The sequence below is a fragment of the Eubalaena glacialis genome, chromosome 11 (assembly GCF_028564815.1).
Source record: "Eubalaena glacialis isolate mEubGla1 chromosome 11, mEubGla1.1.hap2.+ XY, whole genome shotgun sequence".
In the NCBI taxonomy this organism is placed as follows: Eukaryota; Metazoa; Chordata; class Mammalia; order Artiodactyla; family Balaenidae; genus Eubalaena; species Eubalaena glacialis.
In genome coordinates, this window is record NC_083726.1 from 98,462,648 (window position 1) to 98,480,959 (window position 18,312).

At 34.5% G+C, this 18,312-nt stretch overlaps 1 protein-coding gene across 6 annotated transcripts in view; it reads left to right on the forward strand.

The window, feature by feature from the left end:
- C2CD5 (C2 calcium dependent domain containing 5) overlaps window positions 1-18,312 on the forward strand; it is an 81,115-nt gene that overhangs the window by 49,555 nt on the left and 13,248 nt on the right. For 4 of the 6 annotated variants that reach the window (XM_061204486.1, XM_061204489.1, XM_061204490.1 and 1 more), the window contains exons 13-22: window positions 1,518-1,709; window positions 5,300-5,486; window positions 8,551-8,715; window positions 10,289-10,429; window positions 12,358-12,421; window positions 13,189-13,250; window positions 13,461-13,559; window positions 14,033-14,122; window positions 14,605-14,692; window positions 15,670-15,756. In XM_061204486.1, the coding sequence (XP_061060469.1) occupies window positions 1,518-1,709; window positions 5,300-5,486; window positions 8,551-8,715; window positions 10,289-10,429; window positions 12,358-12,421; window positions 13,189-13,250; window positions 13,461-13,559; window positions 14,033-14,122; window positions 14,605-14,692; window positions 15,670-15,756 (1,175 nt within the window). The remainder of the gene's footprint in view (window positions 1-1,517; window positions 1,710-5,299; window positions 5,487-8,550; window positions 8,716-10,288; window positions 10,430-12,357; window positions 12,422-13,188; window positions 13,251-13,460; window positions 13,560-14,032; window positions 14,123-14,604; window positions 14,693-15,669; window positions 15,757-18,312) is intronic. The other 2 variants (XM_061204487.1, XM_061204488.1) reach the window with 2 other exon arrangements.

The following is an 18,312-nucleotide window of genomic DNA, read 5'->3' on the forward strand; positions in this document are numbered from 1 at the left end:
AAGGAAGAAAAAAATTCCCTAGGGTATGAGTATTCAAAGATAATGCCTTTTGTACATTTCATATTTCAAATGCTTTCATAAATTTTAGCACTTTTATCTTTTATGCCTTATGATGTTACACCACTTATGTTCAAATTTCTGTGAGGTGTTTAGTTAAAAATTGCCCCAGTTTTCATCTTTCTGTGTCCCCTTTTAACACATGGGCTTTGGATTCAAACAAACTGGCATAAAAATCTGAGGTCTGCTACTTAGTACTTAGTGTGACTGAGCAAGTTACTTAATATCTCAGCTTGGTTTCAGGCCAAGTGGAACTAGTTTTTGTTGCCCTCTGTTGGGTGTTATATTACAGGGGGTGAGTATTTAGCTATAGTTTTCTTACTTAATCTTCAAAAAAACAAAAAAGACCCTTTCTAGGTAGATAGTGTTGTTGCAGTTTTATAGAGGAGGCTCTGAGAGGTTAAATGACTTGCTCAGCATCACACAGCTCTGCCCAGATCTGTCTGATTCCCCTGTTACTTCTAATAGGCGAGAATGCCATCTCAACAATAAAAGAATAATATCTGGGAGAAACTTAATTTGATTTAGAGGGTTATTGTGAAAATTCAGTGAAATAATGTATACAAAGAATCTACAGAAAGCCTGACTCCTGGTAGGTGTTGTATGAGTTTTCTTTTCCCTTTTTAATGTGTCTACTTGCCAAATTTCAACTTTTAAAGGGTTGCTTTAGATGAAAGGGATTTGAGAACCCACATCTTACCAGAGCCATAGAAGATGTGGCTGTGTGAAAGCTGGGATTTCTCCATGGAGCTTCCCTCTGTTTCCCTTCCTGTTCTCCTCATTTCCTCATATTTAATGACTGAGTAAATACTTAATCATTCTAAAATGATTTCATAAACAGCACAGTACAACAGACATTTTACAATGAATGGGGAGGTTGTGGGTTGTTCATTTGTGCTTTATGTATGATGGATATTCATTTCTGAAACACCGGTGTTTTGGTTTCGCAGAAATGCTAAAACAGTCATCATAAATTAGGAACTTTAGAGTATGCCTAGCTTTAACTTACATTTTTTCCTCTTAAATAGATTTGTTTTTAACCATAGATTTTTTTCAAATTGTTAGGTTGGTTAAAAAGTTTTTTTTCTTAGGAATTATTTTGTAATTTTATTTGTGTTATCTTTGTCACACAGTAGAAAAATGTCACGCTTATTGTCTAGCCATTTGTTTTTATGTTGTATCCCAAAGGAAAAACCATTGGAATGATAGTGGTTTTTGTCAGGTGATAAGTCATCAGACATAAGAATTGATGCAAAATGACTACTTGTATAAGCCTCTTCTTTCATAGCACAGTGCATGGTTCTGATTTCCTGGTCATTTCTTATCAGTCATAGTGGTACTTACTATGGTCGAAGTTGTGGTGTAGTTTGTATACTAGTACTGGATATGTAATATATGTTTTTGAAAAAATGCATAGAATTTTCAAGAATACCTTTTTTTTCTTAATGTATTCTTAATAGGCTAGAAGAAAATTTGCCTGCAGGCTGTGGATTTTGCCATATACCATATGATGAACTGAATATGCCATTTCCAGCTCATCTCACATATTGCTATAACTGCAGGAAACAAAAAGTTCCCGATGTTCTCTTTACAACTATAGACCTCCCAATGGATGCAGCAGTTATTGGAAAAGGTTGTCTCATTCAAGCAAGGTATGTTTGTGAAGACGGTATTTGGGGTCCTTGAAGGAGTATAGGGTATGGAGTCAAATAGACGTATTTTCAAATATCTGCTCCTTCCTACCTGTGTGATCCTGGGCAGGCTTGGCAATTCTATCTGAACCTCTTATTTTACTGTATGGAAAATATGGAGGAAAAATATCCTCTTTATGAAACTCAGATAAGTTTATATGCAAAAGCAGTTTTAAACATTGAAATTCTGTACAAATGTGTATTATTATGAGGATTATTAATTAACCTGTTGCAGGCTGGGGGTGTGACTCAGTATACTTTAATGACATTAAGTATCTAATACATTGTGGAAACTGACTTTTTCGTCTTCTTAAGAACAGTGCTATGTGGTGTTTCCTTTACAACTTCAGTTAGCTGTTAAGAGTTCCTTTTAAAGTGTACTGGAATAGGAAATGCTAAATTGTGGTTGGCACACAGGAAACAGCTGCAGCTATTTAGGTCACCAACAACTGCCAGGCTACCAAATCCATTGAGCATTTCTGTCCTCATTTTACTTAACATCTCAGCAATAATCACACACTTGATCATTTTCTCCTTCTTGAAACTTTTGACTTCACAATGCCACACCTCCTCCTTTTTCCTACCTTTATGTATAGTCTTCAGTCTCCTTGTTGATTCCTCCTCATTTCTTGTTCCTTGAGAGCCGTGAGTTTGGACCCCCTTTCAAAGCTTTCTCCCTAGTTGAACTCATCAACTCCTATAAGTCTGTATGCTGTCTGTAAGTCTAGGACTCCCAAATTTATAGGTCTAGTCCAGAACTTTCTTCTGAGTTTCAGACCCATATACTTTCCTATCTGCTTTACACATCATTTCCTTAGGCATCTCATACTTGTTCCAAATTGAACTGCTGATTTTCTCCATTTCTTTCATATTGGTCTTTTCTGTTTTAATAAGTGATACTTGCTCTATCCAGTTCTTTCTTCCAGATATGGTATTCTACCTCCCCATATCAAAGTTATTACAAAGGCATGTTACATCTTCTTCTAAAATATGTTTCTAATCCATTTACTTTTGCTTTCATTCCCTGTTGCATCTTAGACCTTCCATTTAGGATTGCTTTTCTTTTTTTTTTTTTTTTTTTTTAGGATTGTTTTTCTTTTGCTTGAGTTATCTCCTTGAGTATTTTTTTTGGTGGATCTGCTGGTGGTGAACTGTCTATTTTTACTTGTCTGAAAATGAGTCTATTTTATCTTTAAAAGATATTTTGGGCTGGCAGTTATTTTCTTTAAGCACACTGAAGATACCCTTCCACTGCCTTCTGGCTTTCATTGCGACTGTTGAGAAATAACCTATTAGACTAAATGTTATTCCTTTGAACTTTGTCTATGTTTTCCCCTCAGGCTGTGTGTGAGCTATTTTATTTGTCTTTGGTTTTCTGCAGTTTCCCTATGAAGTGTTAGGTATGGAGTTCTCTTTATCCTAATTGTTATACCTTGGGCTTCTTGAATCTGTAGATTGGTGTCTTTCATGAATTTAAAAAAATTTTTAGATTAGTTCTGTGTTTCATCTGTTCTCTCTTCTTGATACTCCAATTAAAAGTATGTTAGACTTTCTCACTGCCTCCTCTATGTCTGTTGTTTTCTTGTCTTATGTTTTTTAATCTTTTTGTTTCTTTATGTTATATTTTGGATATTTTCTTATTTATCTTTAAATTCTTTAATTTTCTCTTCAGCTGTCTTTAGTATGCTATTACACCTAATAATTGGGTTTTTAAATTTTTGATAATCTGTTTTTATTCCCAGAAGTTTTATTTTGTTCTTTTTCAAATATATCATATACTATAGTCTATGATTGATTCTGTAACTGATGATTTTAATATCTAAAATCTTTTTTTTCTGTTGTTTCTGCTGGTTATTGTTCATTGTGTTTTACTTGCTTTGACTCACAGAAAGTTGCAAAAATAGTATAGAGTCCTGTGTACCCTTCAGCTAGCTTCCCCCGTTGGTGACATCTCATACAGCTGTAGTATAGTATCAACTGGGAAATTGACATTGTTATAATACTGTTAACTATGCTACAGACCTTATTCAGTTTTACACTTTTTTAAACTTGCATTCATTTATGTATTTGTGTATATATGTATAGGTCTATGCAGTTTTATCCCACAAATAGATTTGTGTAAACCACCACCACAGTCAAGATACAGAACTGTCCCACCACCACAAAAGAATTTCCTTATGCTACCTCCTTATGTTTGTACCCTGCATTGCTCCTTGCCCTGGTCCTGTGATGCTTTTAGGTAGATTTTTAAAGATATAGTTTATTCAGTTTTTTTTTTTCTGTTTTAGGTAAGAGGGGATTAGTCTTCATCAGCAGTTCTCAGAGTGTGGTACCTAGACCAATAGCATCACCATCTTTGGGGGACCGTATAGAGATGCAAATTCTCAGGTCACATGCCAGACCTGTTGAATCGGAAACTCTGGGGATGGTAATTGTTTTTTAACAAGCCCTCCAGGTGGTTCTGATGCAAGGTAGAGTTTGAGAACAATAGCCTGGCTTGCCAGTTTGGGGATCTTTCCTTCATCTTCACAGCTACCTTTTTTAGTCCAAGCTCTCATTGTCTCTTACCTAAATTTAAGCCTCTTGTCTGCCATCCCCACATCAGTTCTCTTATCTTTACTCCATTCTCTGTGTAGCAGTATAAACGATGTCCTAAAATATACTTTGGATCATGTTACTACGTAAAAGCTATGTGGGGGTTCCCATTGCTGGCAGAATAAAATCAAACTCCTTACCATGACCCGAAGCCCCTAACATGCTCATGCCCATGCTTAACTGCACCCTCATCTGTGCTACCCTCACCCTTGCTCACTTCACTTGACCTACAGTGGTCTCCTTTTGGTTCTTCTAATATGCCAGCTCCATTCCGTCATTGTCTTTTTCCAGCGCTCCCAATTCCATCGTGCTTTTAAGATCCCAGTTCAGGTGTCATCTCTGCTGTGAGGCCTTATGTCGAGTTATTCTCACTTTTCTTCACCTGGTTTATTTTCTGCACAGACTGGATTCTTAAGCATTATCTGTGCTTGCCTTGTTTCTTTGTTTATTCCTACTCCCCTCCCCTCTGCCCCCACTGGAATATAAGCATGAACAGGGACTTGGTGTTTTATTCATTGATCAGTGCCTTTGTGTTTTATTCATTGATCAGTGCTCACCACCTAGAACAGTGCCTGGCACATGATGTATACTCAAGTAGGCTTTGTATTCTTTTAATGAGTAAATTAAGTTTTTTCCTTTGCTATCCACCCATTATATGATCACAGGGAGTTATGAAACCTAAGATGCAAAATTATATTCTCTAGTGATTTTGATCAGTATTTATTTCATTTCCAGAGATTTTGAGATTTTTTTTCCTTTTTATTCAAATAGGACTTTTAGCAAAAGTATGTACAGTGAAAAAAATGGCAGAAAAGATTATTGATAAAACTTAAGAAGTCCGTTTGAAACAATTAAATGTTTTATCAAGAACACTTTTAGAAACGTTAAAAAAATTGGACATTTCTTAAGATTGTACCAAGAACACTCTCCACTGACTAAATTATTTTCCTTAACAGGTTGTGTCGCTTAAAAAAGAAGGCACAAGCAGAAGCAAATGCCACAGCTATCAGTAATCTGTTGCCATTTATGGAATATGAAGTGCATACTCAGCTAATGAATAAACTAAAACTCAAAGGAATGAACGCTTTATTTGGACTGAGAATTCAGATCTCAGTGGGTGAAAATATGTTGATGGGCTTAGCGGTGAGTTTCGATGTTTTGGTTTTGTTTTGTGATTCCTGTAGTTGTAGATTCTGTTTTATGTGATTCAAAGAGTCTTCTAAAAAGACTTATCTAAAGATCTGGCATTAAGGCTTTTAAGGCTTTAGGGACATTATAAGAAGTAAAAAAAAATCTAGTGATAGGCTTTCAAATGTTTTTATATTTATAAGATTATTATTTGAAATTAAATTAATAAATTATTATATAAATTTATTTATATTATACTATTATTATATTTTTGTATTCTGATCATAATTTCTATGGTCAGATTTCTAAGAATTGCCATGTATAGTTTGTTTTGTAGTTGGCCACCACTGTTCTGAACTTTATTATTGTTTGTACGTTGCTAAAACAGGGTTTCTCCTTCTTGGCACTATTGACATTTGGGGCTGGATAACTCCGTTATATTGAGCTGTCTTGTTCATTGTAGGATGTTTAGCAGCATCCCTGGCCTCTGTCCACTAGATGCTAACAGCTTCCCCACAGTGTGACAACCAAAACTGTCCCCAGACGTTACCAGATGTCCTTTGGGGGACAAAATCACTCCTGAGGGGGGAGGACCACTGTGCTAAAAGAATCTTTAGTTTTAATGGAGAAAATCAATACATGAGAGAATGTGCACCAGTGCTCAGCAGTGCAATGTGCAATAAAATACGTGTGTTTCTGAAGTGCTGATAAACTGTGAGGCAGTGAAAAGCTCTTTGTCTCAGCTTCATGTTCACCTTGGCTTATTAGAAAATAAGTTCCGACTAGAAAGTTAGCAGTGGGGAAAGTGAGAACTGCCTTTTTAAGTAGGCTGAGACCCAGAGAACTAGATACCTGCAAAATATTTATGGAAATTCTCTCATATTCTCCACACTTTGCCAGCCAGAATTTTTGTCTATGTCACCAGTACTTTTCAAATTGGAATTCTCTGTCATCTTTCTGAGACATGCATAGAAATTTAATTTTAAGAAATTTATGGGGGACTTCCGTGGTGCTTCAGTGGGTAAGACTCCGCACTCCCAATGCACGGGGCCCAGGTTTGATCCCTGGTTGGGGAACTAGATCCCACATGCCACAACTAAAAAGTCAGCATGCCGCAACGAAGACCCAGTGCAGCCAAAATAAATAAATAAATAAATAAATAAAACAAATTTATGGAATTTGGTTTCTTTTTCTCAGTATGCATTTGTAGATAAAATGCTAAATTGTTTCCTGCTTCATCTGTTCTTTCTATAAAAGCAAATTTCTGTATGTAGGGGATAATTGTGTTGATGATTAATTAGGAAATCTCACTTTTTTAACAAGAGGAATTTGCAGTGATTAATAAAGGTAATCTGATTCATATTAAAATACTTGATATTTAGATTAACTTGGGGAAAAGAGTGTTCATTATAATTCACCCATCTAAAAACTCACAGGCTTAGCGAGGGCATAACATAAATGTGTAGTCAGGCTGAATACAGAACTGTAGTTATTAGTGGGTGTCTTGGGAACTAAAAGCTTGGTTTAGATTCAGAAGTTTAAAGAACATTGTGCCAATTGTAGCAAACGCTTTTGATGGTTGAGCCCCAGGAAACTAGTTTGTGACCCTGGTACAATTCTTCAATGCCTGCCTCAAATACTGCCTTTTCTGATTCTTACTAATCTTTTCTTCTTGATCACTAGTGACACTCATTATAACTGTTTGAGCTTTTGATCTTTGTGCTGTTTTAGGCTGTGCAGTTAAATCTCAAGGTCCCAAGAGTTGCCTCCATGATAGCTAATCTCCGACGAGTGCCTCCTGGGTGTCCGGCACTGGGCTGCTCCAGAAAGAGTGTAATATTATCTTCACTTTATAAGATGAGGAAACGGATGCTGTGATAGGTTGAGACTTGTCCAAAGTGATATGGTTGTATGTACCGGAACTCAGTTTCAAACTCAGGCCTGTCTAGTTCCGGAGTTTGTGTTCTCAGCCATTCTGGGCTGTTGCCTCATTAGTGAATGCAGTTAGGAAAGTGTTAGAGATGGGGCACTATGGCGCAGAAGGTGTTCTGAGCTTGAGCTTGAGACTGGGTGGTGAGTGCAGTCATGGACACATGAACAACCCAGGAGAAAGAGCTTCTGGGGATCACTTTCATCTGCTGCACAGACTTCATCATAGAGTACTATACCCTTTCTAGGAAAGACTTTTACAAAATTGGCAATTGTGTAATAACAATAACAACAACAACAAATCTAACAATTCAGAATACGCAAATATCCAGAGTTAAAAGAATTGTCTTCTCTTTTCTCCATTCCACTCCTTTGATGTTAACAATTTGATGTTTGTACTTTTATACATTTTTTTTTTTTGCTTTGCTTTACTTACAGAAGCATATTTAAACATATTTGCACATAGGTGTGTGTGTGTGTGTGTTTTATCTTGTTTTGTATTTCCCCTAATAGTTTTTCAGTACTAATGGCATGTAGTACTGTTACAAATTCACAATTTAGTAGTTATTTAATTAAATATTTAAAATAAGTCTGTATCAAGTTTTCTCTCTTGGTGATTATGGAGGCAGGATGGTATAGTGGAAAGTTCTTGGTATTCGGAGTCGGAAACAGATTCAAGTCTCTTCCCCACATTTATTGACAGTGTGATCTTAAGTTTCCTATCCTTTCTGAACTCAGTTTCTTTACTTGCTTTGCATGTTTCCCTTTTACTTTTGCCACTTTAAATGTAAACAACTCATTCATGAAAAATTTACTTTTTAACAACTTTCAATCATATTTTTATAAGCTGTTTTTTTCAGTGCAGTTTTTTACAATCATAACAAAAAACTTTAAAGTCCAGTTGGGTATGCAGTGAAAAGTAAATCATCCTTTCACTGCTGTCCCCGACCTACCCACAGTTCTTGCTGGAAGTAACCAACCCCTGTTACCAGTTCTGATTTTCTGTGCCCTTCCACATATGTCCTATGCAAGCACTGGTGCTAATTATCTTTTTCCTCCAGGGCAAGGACCACATTCCTGAATATGAAAACTTAAGGACTATTATTCTTTAGATATTTTTTTCTGATTATTTCCCCATTATTTTTACCAGTCAGCCACAGGTGTGTATTTAGCAGCTTTACCAACGCCTGGTGGTATTCAGATTGCTGGGAAGACTCCTAATGATGGCTCGTACGAGCAGCATATATCTCATATGCAGAAGAAGATAAATGACACGATTGCTAAGAATAAAGAATTATATGAAATCAATCCTCCGGTAAGTGAAATAAATCTCCACTGTGAATATATAAGTTGCTATTTAGATTTTAGTATATTTTTAGGTTCTCTTAAAGATTTTTCTGCCACTGTCTAGATTTGCTCTCCTCATTGCTCATTCTTTCACCTCCCTTTACATCCATGTTCAAATGTCTTATTTTTTAGGGAGGCTGACTTTGACCACCCTATTTAAAAAATTAACTCTCCTGTCAATTTTTGGTACTTCCTATCCTCCTTCTGTGTTTTATTGTTTTCTGTTTCTCTTATCTCTGTGTGTCTTTGTGTGTGAAATATGTTTTTGATGTTTGTCTATTACTTGATACTCCCAATAGAATGAAGCTCCATCAGGGCTGTATTCCTAATGGCTAGACCAGTTCCTCCTGGTAGTAGCCACCTGATAAATACTTGTTGAATGACTAAAGAAATGGCTTAAAATGTTCTTTTTTAGTAAAAAGAAAGATTGCTTATCTGTGGTAGAAATGTTCAAGAATACAGAGTCTTTTCTTTCTCATTTTGTAGTCACTGTAATAGGTACCCTGTCAGATTTATCTAGGGCAGGTTAATGGGGAGTGTAAGTAAGATAAATGGATGCGAAGGTGCTGCAGAGGTAGCTGTGTTATGAAACTGTGGTTGCAGTCTTATGCAAGGTATGCCCTAGCAATGAACATTGAAAACATTTTTGAAAAACCTTTTTTTAAAATAATCCTTTTTTTTTTTTTAAAGATAGTTCTGTTACACCAACAACAGGCTGTGTCTTTTACATTTGTGCTTACATACCCACATTCTCTTGATATTCCTTGTGGCCAGCAGATATTTAGAACCTCTGATTAGCTGTGATCTTTGGCTAAAAAATGGGTAAAAGCTTACTAACCCATATAAGATTGTAGCCTATACTGACCTCAAAAAGATCATTATTGTAACTATCAAAGTTTATTTAACTAAATAAGTTGCATAGCAAATACATGTATAATATGTATATTATATAAATATACACATACATAGATACATGTATCATATTCCACATTTTACTATGTGAGGCTTTGAAAAATTACCACTGCATAAGATATAAAAGATTAGAATCTTATTTGGGTACATAAATCTTTAATTCTTTATAGGTTATTAGGACTTTTAAATGCTGAGTAGAAAATACCTTCTGAGCTGGAAGGACCGCCAATTCCCTACTAATTGTAGTGTCCTCTTTGTACACTAGATGTCAGTGTTGCCTTGCTGTGTCTGTGACAGTTTCTGGATTAGTGTATGAAGGTTGCTATTATCAATTAAAGGAAATAGCTATGTACTCTATAAAAGGTTAATTAGTCATAAAGGTTATAATTAAATATGGACTATGAATACATTTTACATACTCCCCTCCCCCCCTGGTAGTTTTCTGTTAATATAAAAATGTAAAACCAGACTGAAGCATACAAATATCAAATCATTATGTTGAACACCTGAAACTAATATGTTACATGTCAGTTGTACCTCAATAAAAAAAAAAATGACTGCAGTTTACAAAAAAACCCCAAAACAGAAAAAGACAGTCATATGATATAAAGCAATTATATTTCTTTTAGGAGATATCTGAAGAGATTATAGGATCACCCATTCCAGAACCTAGACAACGCTCAAGACTTTTGAGATCTCAATCAGAAAGCTCTGATGAAGTTACGGAATTGGACCTTTCACATGGGAAAAAAGATGCATTTGTTTTGGAGGTATTATTGCATTGGACTAATTTCTTAAAGTTTTTGGAAGATAAGATATATATGTTTACAGTCAGGTCCTAAATTGATGTGATATTTTTGTATCATTACAACTGTTAAAAATATCAAAAGAATATTTTATTATAGAAATTACAACAAACTTGGTAATATATCTTTTGTTTAAATAAAAGTTAAAAAAGTTTTGGAAAACTTTGTTTTGGAAAATTAGTTTTGGAAAAATTAGTGTTTGGGTTGAAATATAATTAAAATATTAAACTTTTGGAGCTTTTTTTGTAAACTTGGATTAATTTCAATAAGAAGGTTCTCTCTTTCACTTAGTCTAATTATTACCTGCTTTATATGTCATAACATGTTACTATAATTATAACATTTTTACATGTAACACAATAATATAAACACTGTGAATTCTGAGTGTAGTGTTTTTTTACTGAATTCAGAGGGTGTAATTGAATTTTCATTGTAAAAACGCATCCAGAATGAACTAACTTTCTTGGAGAATAAATGTGACATGAAAGGTTTATGGAGCCTGTGCCCTCACAGATCTTCTTCCCATGCACTCCCCTGTAGAATGGTTAGCTTTGAAAGGATAGACGATCTTCCTTTGATATTGAAGGAAAGGAAAATAAATGAGGATACTTAGAAATGTTTTCTGGTAAGGTGCCAGTTGAGAGAAAAAATCAGATGCCTGGATCTCAGTAAAGCAGGAAGGTGACAGTAGAATTGTATTGGGATGGGATTGGAGGTTTGAAGAGTCTAGAATAGTGCCCTTGAATGTGATCAGGATGTCAGCTGTGGGAGATGCTCAAAGCTTAACTGAGGTGAGAGTGTTACCTTGTAGAAAACTCAAACTATATGAATTTGTGCCTCTTTCTCATAATCTCTACAGTCTGAGAATGGAGAAGAAAAGTGGAGGTTGGTAAAAGGTTAAGGAGTAAAAAGTTCCAGGGTACAGTTTAGAGCAGTTGTACTCAAAGTGCCCTGTGATGGAGGCATCAGCAACACCTGGGAGCTTGTAAGAAATGCAAGCTCTGGGGCCCCTACTTCAGACCTAGTAAATGAAAATTTCAAGATGGGGCCCAGGAATCTGTTTAACAAACCCTCCAGATGAGGGTTATTTTCACTTTGATCCAGAGCATTTTTCATATTTTCTGATCCAAGGATCCTGGCTAAGTAGAGAACAGAAGTGCTTGGAGTATGGGCAGAAGAGGGCAAGGTGTAGATTCAGTAAGAGAGATGGGGGTTATAGTTGGAGAATGCTGGAGATCTGAGTGTAGAATGTTTTGGGGAATACCACAGTCGAGTTATGACCGTGACTGTGAGTGGCTAAAGCAAAGTGGAAGTGAAAGTGGTTCTTGACATCTCGGGTGTAAGTCAGGACTTAGATCCCCAATGTACAGATGAATGTCAATATATGTCCAGTTGGATATGTTCATTACTTATAATTCACAACAGAATATTGTGATGTAGGAAAAATGGAATTTGTACTTATTCTTTTAAGACATGCCTTTAAATTTATCCCTATGTAATTTTATTTTAAAGCAGTTCTGTATTTAGTCAGAAGATTTTTTTTAATTGCACTTTATTAATGTAAATAAATAGAGATAATGATTGCTTGTTATCTTTGTAAATCTTTTGAAACATGCCCTCATAAAGACTTGAGAAAAGGCTCGTTTTTTTTAAACTCAGTATACTTTATAATGTAAAATATTTCTTTTAGAAGTATTTGTAATTACTGTGGAAAAATTTATAGATACTAGAAAAATTTTTTCAAGTTTTATATTTTAACTTAGGGAAAAATGGCCCTACTTTTCCTTGACTCTTATGTTTTCTATTTAATAAATAATAAAAACAATTTTTAAAAATTTGAAACAATTATATATTTACTACTTATGTGATAGGTTCAATCTTTTCATTTTCAGATCGATGACACAGATGCTATGGAAGACGTACATTCTCTACTCACTGATGTTCCGCCTCCTTCAGGTGAACAGAGAAAAATTACCTGGAGATGAGACTAGTTTTGCATATCAATATTTCAGTTCATAATTATTATAGCACTAACTTTATTTTAACGGCTTTATCAGTGTTACCTTCTGTCATGTTCTTTGCTGCTCCAAGATTGAAAACACATCGTTTAAAAATATTTACATTAGAACTTAGGTGAACTGATTTTTAATCCTTTTATGTTTATGCATTACAAAAAACCCATGATAATTTATTAACATGGTCTAAAGTTTCCCAGAGGTATAGAGTTTTAGAAAAAAAGAATGAATGGATCTTACAGTTAGAACTTCATGTAATAATTGAAAAATGTTATTCTTTTTTTTTTTTAATTTATTTATTTATTATTCATTTTTGGCTGCATTGGGTCTTCGTTGCTGCATGTGGCTTTCTCTAGTTGCAGCGAGCAGGGGCTACTCTTCGTTGCAGTGCGTGGGCTTCTCATTGCGGTGGCTTCTCTTGTTGCAGAGCTCGGGCTCTAGGCGCGTGGGCTTCAGTAGTTGTGGCACGTGGACTCAGTAGTTGTTGCTCGCGGGCTCTAAAGTGCAGGCTCAGTAGTTGTGGTGCACGGGCTTAGTTGCTCCACAGCATGTGGGATCTTCCCAGACCAGGGCTCGAACCCGTGTCCCCTGCATTGGCAGGCAGACTCTTAACCACTGCGTCATCAGGGAAGCCCAAAAAATGTTATTCTTTAACACAAAAATAAATGAAATGTTATCATATGTTTTACCTATAATTTATTTTGACAGGCTTTTATAGTTGTAATACAGAAATTATGCCTGGTATAAATAATTGGACATCTGAAATACAGGTAAACCTTTTATTCTTAATTTTAAGCAAATATAGCATATGTGATTTTAGCAAGTTTTTTCTTAATATATGTTTTCTTTTTGGCCTCTTTACTGCAATTAAAATCTTATCTTTTAAAAAAATACCACAGTAGTTATGATTGTTTATTTTCTGTTACAGTATTTAGTTCAGAATAATGAAATGACATGCCATTATATCTCCCCATATTTAGATGTTCACATCAGTAAGAGTAATCCGATTAAGCAGCCTTAATCTAACTAATCAAGCCCTCAATAAGAATTTTAATGATCTCTGTGAAAACTTGCTCAAGGTAGGAACCTTTTGACTAACTATACTTTAGCTAAAACTCCTCAGTATCATGAAATTAAAGAAGAAAAGTATTTATATTGTCTGGAATACCTTACACAGTTGTATGTCGAATTATTTTTATTTACTTATCAATCTTAACCTGCCATCAAGTAAAATGCTAAAGACGTCCTCTCCATCTTAATATGCCACACTATAAAAGGAATATATTTTAAGTTATTTCATAGCGTTAAACTTCATAAAAATCTATATTTGTAAATTTAAAAAAAACCTTATTTTTTTATGACTTAGAAATATGACTAAATCTTATTGTCTGCTTAGATATTAAAAATGTACTCTTAATGAAAGAATAGACGAAACAGAAGTGTTTTAATCTTCTCAACTTTATTTGCCATAGTATAATGTACATTAAAAGATCAGTTTTTATAAATTTTTAAATTAAAAGAAATGATATTACTAATATTTTCTTTTGTGTAGAGCCTGTATTTTAAACTACGGTCTATGATCCCCTGCTGCCTTTGCCATGTAAATTTTACAGTATCTCTCCCTGAAGATGAATTAATTCAGGTAACTAAGGTTCAGTCTGTTATTAAAGAAGACTTATAACTTTGGTCTGTTTTAATATTATACATTTGCCATAATGAAAAAAGTATAAGCTGCTTTACTTCAAAATATTTTTAAACGTACTAGTATGAGTCAGACCTTGTCTGTCTGTTTCACTTTTGTGAACTCTAGTTATCTGAAGGTGGACTCATATGTGTGTTCCAGTGTATGTACACTAGAAGGTGTGCTTCTGTGTGACTTCTCCACACCCCATCTTTTAGAGAAGGTTTTTGAGCTCTTTCTGGAATACCTACATTTAGGTGTACATGTTGGGCTTAGTTGTAGTCTGAATGTCTGAGTTTATGTGCAGTTCTGATTGAGAATCTTAACCAGGAAAGGCAAATTAGCCAGTTTGTATAAGTTGTTCCATGGTACTGAAAAAGATTTATAAGAAGCTTATTTGGGGAATGATTATTTTGCTAATCATATTGTTTCTGTGGTTCTAGGTTACAGTCACAGCAGTTGCAATAACTTTTGACAAAAATCAGGCTTTACAGACCACAAAAACACATGCTGAGAAGTCATTGCAAAGAGGTAAACCTATGGTAGATGCGAGCATAGTTCGTGTTTGTCTGTGTTGTAGTTCAGTGATAAAATATAGAGGATAGGTAGAGTAAATAAATGACGTGTTTCTTGACAAGATACTGTCACTTTTTCTGTTTTCTTTATCAAGATAACTGTGTGGATAAGCATATGGCTGATGATATTTTTCACACATGAATAGGTGTTTGGCTGCTATTTACATAGAAAATTGTGCTGTTTTTTAGAGTTAGCGTATAACATTAGTTCTGCAGTAATTTAGAGGCTCCTATCCTAGGAACTCTGGGGAGGTCCTCAAGGCATCTGAGAACCAACTGATGTAGCAAGCACCATGGGTTTTTCTCAGGAAGGGTCCCATAGTGTTCAGCAGATTCTCAGAGTTGTTCTTTATCCAGTAAAATTTAGGAAGTACCATGCTTAATATATTCCAAAGAAATGCAAAATCTTAGAAACCATTTGTGTGTTCTGAAAAAAAAGAAGAGGGAAATAGTATACTTTCTAAAGTTTAATGACTTACTGGCTAAATAAATATTCATGATTAATCTAAAATTTTTTAAGTTGAATATATCCTACATCTATAACATTGAATTAATGTCAGATAGATATATTAAATGATTATATGTTCAGATATTTATCAAAAAAGATAGATAAAAACTGGTTTAAGTGTCATAGAACTAGTGTAGTACAAAAAGTAGGATAATAATAATCATTAGTGAGTGCTTATTCTTTGCCAGGCACTGTGCTAAGAGATTTATATACATTATCCTTTCTAAATCTCACAACAGCCCCACCAGAGAAGATAGCAACCACTCTCAATGTCTGCAGGTGAAGGATCCCCATGGGAGAAAGCAAGGACAAAACAACCAGAATTAATTGAGTTGGGGGGAAATTTATATGTTATCCCAGAGTAATTTTTAAAAAATTAGTAAGAGATCATTACTAATTAACTTGTGCTTTTCCTGCCTCTCAAGCCTCTACAGATAATGAAGAACTTCTGCAGTTTCCCCTGGAACTCTGTTCAGATTCACTTCCTTCTCATCCTTTTCCACCGGCTAAAGGTTGGTTAAGTAAGGGAAATGCAAGCACAAATACTAGTTTCTAGATCCTTTCACTTGCTTCTTCACTGTAGGTAATCTTAACTTAATTTTGAGATGGAGATTTATTCTTCATTTCCTCATTGTATGTTTCTTCATGTTCATAAAAGGGAGAGAGTAATGTTCCTTTTATTTTAATTTCTCAAGTAAACTCATCATAACTTATTAAGGTAATTTTTTGTATGATATTCCATTCTTGTAACTCAAATGTATTAAAGTTTTATTTTCAGAGATTTGGATTTCCCAAAGTACTCACATATGGTATATTTTGATATTTATATTATATCTGGTAAATTTTTTTCTAGCAACACTAACCTTCTGCAAAAATTTTTAGATTTTCGTAGACAAACAATACTTATTTTCTTCAGAAGCTATGTGGAGAGGTTTTGGGTGGAGGTTAGTACAAGTGAGAAAGGGATGAGCTTTCTGTCTTTTGGGTGTCTTGGTTATATTTGAGGAACATTTTTTCAAATGCAAAATGATTGTCCCCTAATTCAGTAGCAGTAGATCTACTTAGATCTGTACAATCTTTGGAGAAAAGTGGGAGGTGGTTTTTTCCATTTCTCTTCTGATTTCAGTGTAATTTTTATTATAAAAATTTCAGAATTACTGTACCTTATCTTGTAGCATTACATACACAATAAATGTAGTTTGTGTTTTTTCCTAAATTTTTTTTTCTGAGAAATGATGCATTTGTTATTTAAAACCAAATTGGCTTTTCTAATTTTTCCATTTTACAATACAAGTGACATTATTTTATGGTTTCTACTTGTCAGTTACTTTATCTGATACCATATTAGTTATAATACAGCATGGTTTTATATTCACATTGCCTATATATCAATAGAGTCTTTACTAAATCAGTGCAAGGCCTGTGTAGATAAATAGATCTTGTCTCATATTTTGAAGCTGAAAAGAAGCTACTTTCAGATTCTGAACTTTCTAACATGGTAACTGTGGTTCTTTTTCCTTTTTGTCTAAATTAAAATTCTAATTTAGAACTCCATAGAGAATTTCTTGAAAGAATAGAGAGGAAAAATCAGATCCAAAGATAATCTGAGTTCAGATTTATAACTTAAACATAGCTTTCAGAACAAAAAGCAGAACAGTCTAGAATCTTTCTTGAACTGACTAGATAGGATTTTTTTTTAAACACCTACTTTCTACAGAAACTTATATTTAACACAGGGTTAGTTCCAAACCACTTTTAGGTATCACTTCATTTATCCTTACCCAGCAGTGGTGGCGAGGGGGAAACCAAAATCAAAAACCCAATCAGCAACAGCGAAAAAGTTTGATCAATTGCTAACCTATACAAATATTTATTTGTGGATTTGGGGTCCCTGTTAGCTCAACTTTACATGTTGTTAATAGCTACTGAATTCTGCAGAAGATTAGATTTAAACTCTGTAAATTGGCCATATCTATATTGATAACTTACAGTTTCTGCAATAGCTTTCAAAATATTTTCAAAGGTAATGAGAACTAGTGCTTTTTGAAGTCATCAGTATATTTTGCACAAATAGTACTCTGAACTTAAAAAACAAGGAAAGAAGAATTTGAGTAGAATAAGTCATATCTGAACAGTCCCTAAAATATTTGCAATTTATTTTAAGGAGCATGGAGAGGGGCCATAGGTGGAATAATAAACCAAGAGACCTGGCTTTTCTTCTCAGTTCTGCTACTGATAAAGTGTGAGAACTTGGGCCAGGTAACCTCTAATTAAGCCACTTAAGTCTTAGTTCCTCATTTGTAAAATGTGAAAGGATTAAGATTCTCTCTAGCCTTTAAAATTCTCTGATTTCTTGAGTTTCTATAGTTTATGGTTCTTCAATTATTAACATGTCCCTATTATTAAAAACATAAAAGCTAAATTATGCCTGAGGTCACACTGAGCTTCTGTTAATTAATTTTCCAAATAACTTCAAATCAGTTAAACCAATGGTTTTTAAACTCTGTTCCTCCAAACCATAGAGTTTCTTCAGAGGTGCCTCATGACCTTCCAGGAGGCAAGGTGTGGGGGGTGAGAAGATAGGTCTCTAGACCCCCTACCTCTGAACTAGAGCAGCTTCAATGCACTACGCTTTATGTATCAGCTTTCTATATATGATTTTGTTGGAAGAAAGGGTTTCAAAAAGTTTGAAAATCACTGAATCAGATCATGCCATCCTTAATCATCGTCATCATCATCATCGTCACCGTCACCATTGTCAGCTTCATAATGATCAATATCACATCTAATACTAATATGTATAAAACTTTAATACTAAGTGCTTAACTATAAAACTTATGTGCCTTTCCTTGAATGTTACATTTTAAAATCATCAATGAACACTAAAAAGTTTATGTTTATTTTTTTTTAAGTCGTGTAAATTGTGGTTTACGTTGCATGCTTATGTATTGTCTTTGCTTCCTCATGTCTTTCCAGGAGAACACGGGCTATGATGTATATATTAGAAAAAGTTATCTCAAAGTATTTTGGAAAATTTGAGGATAGAATGGGTTTTGAAAAGGTCTGAA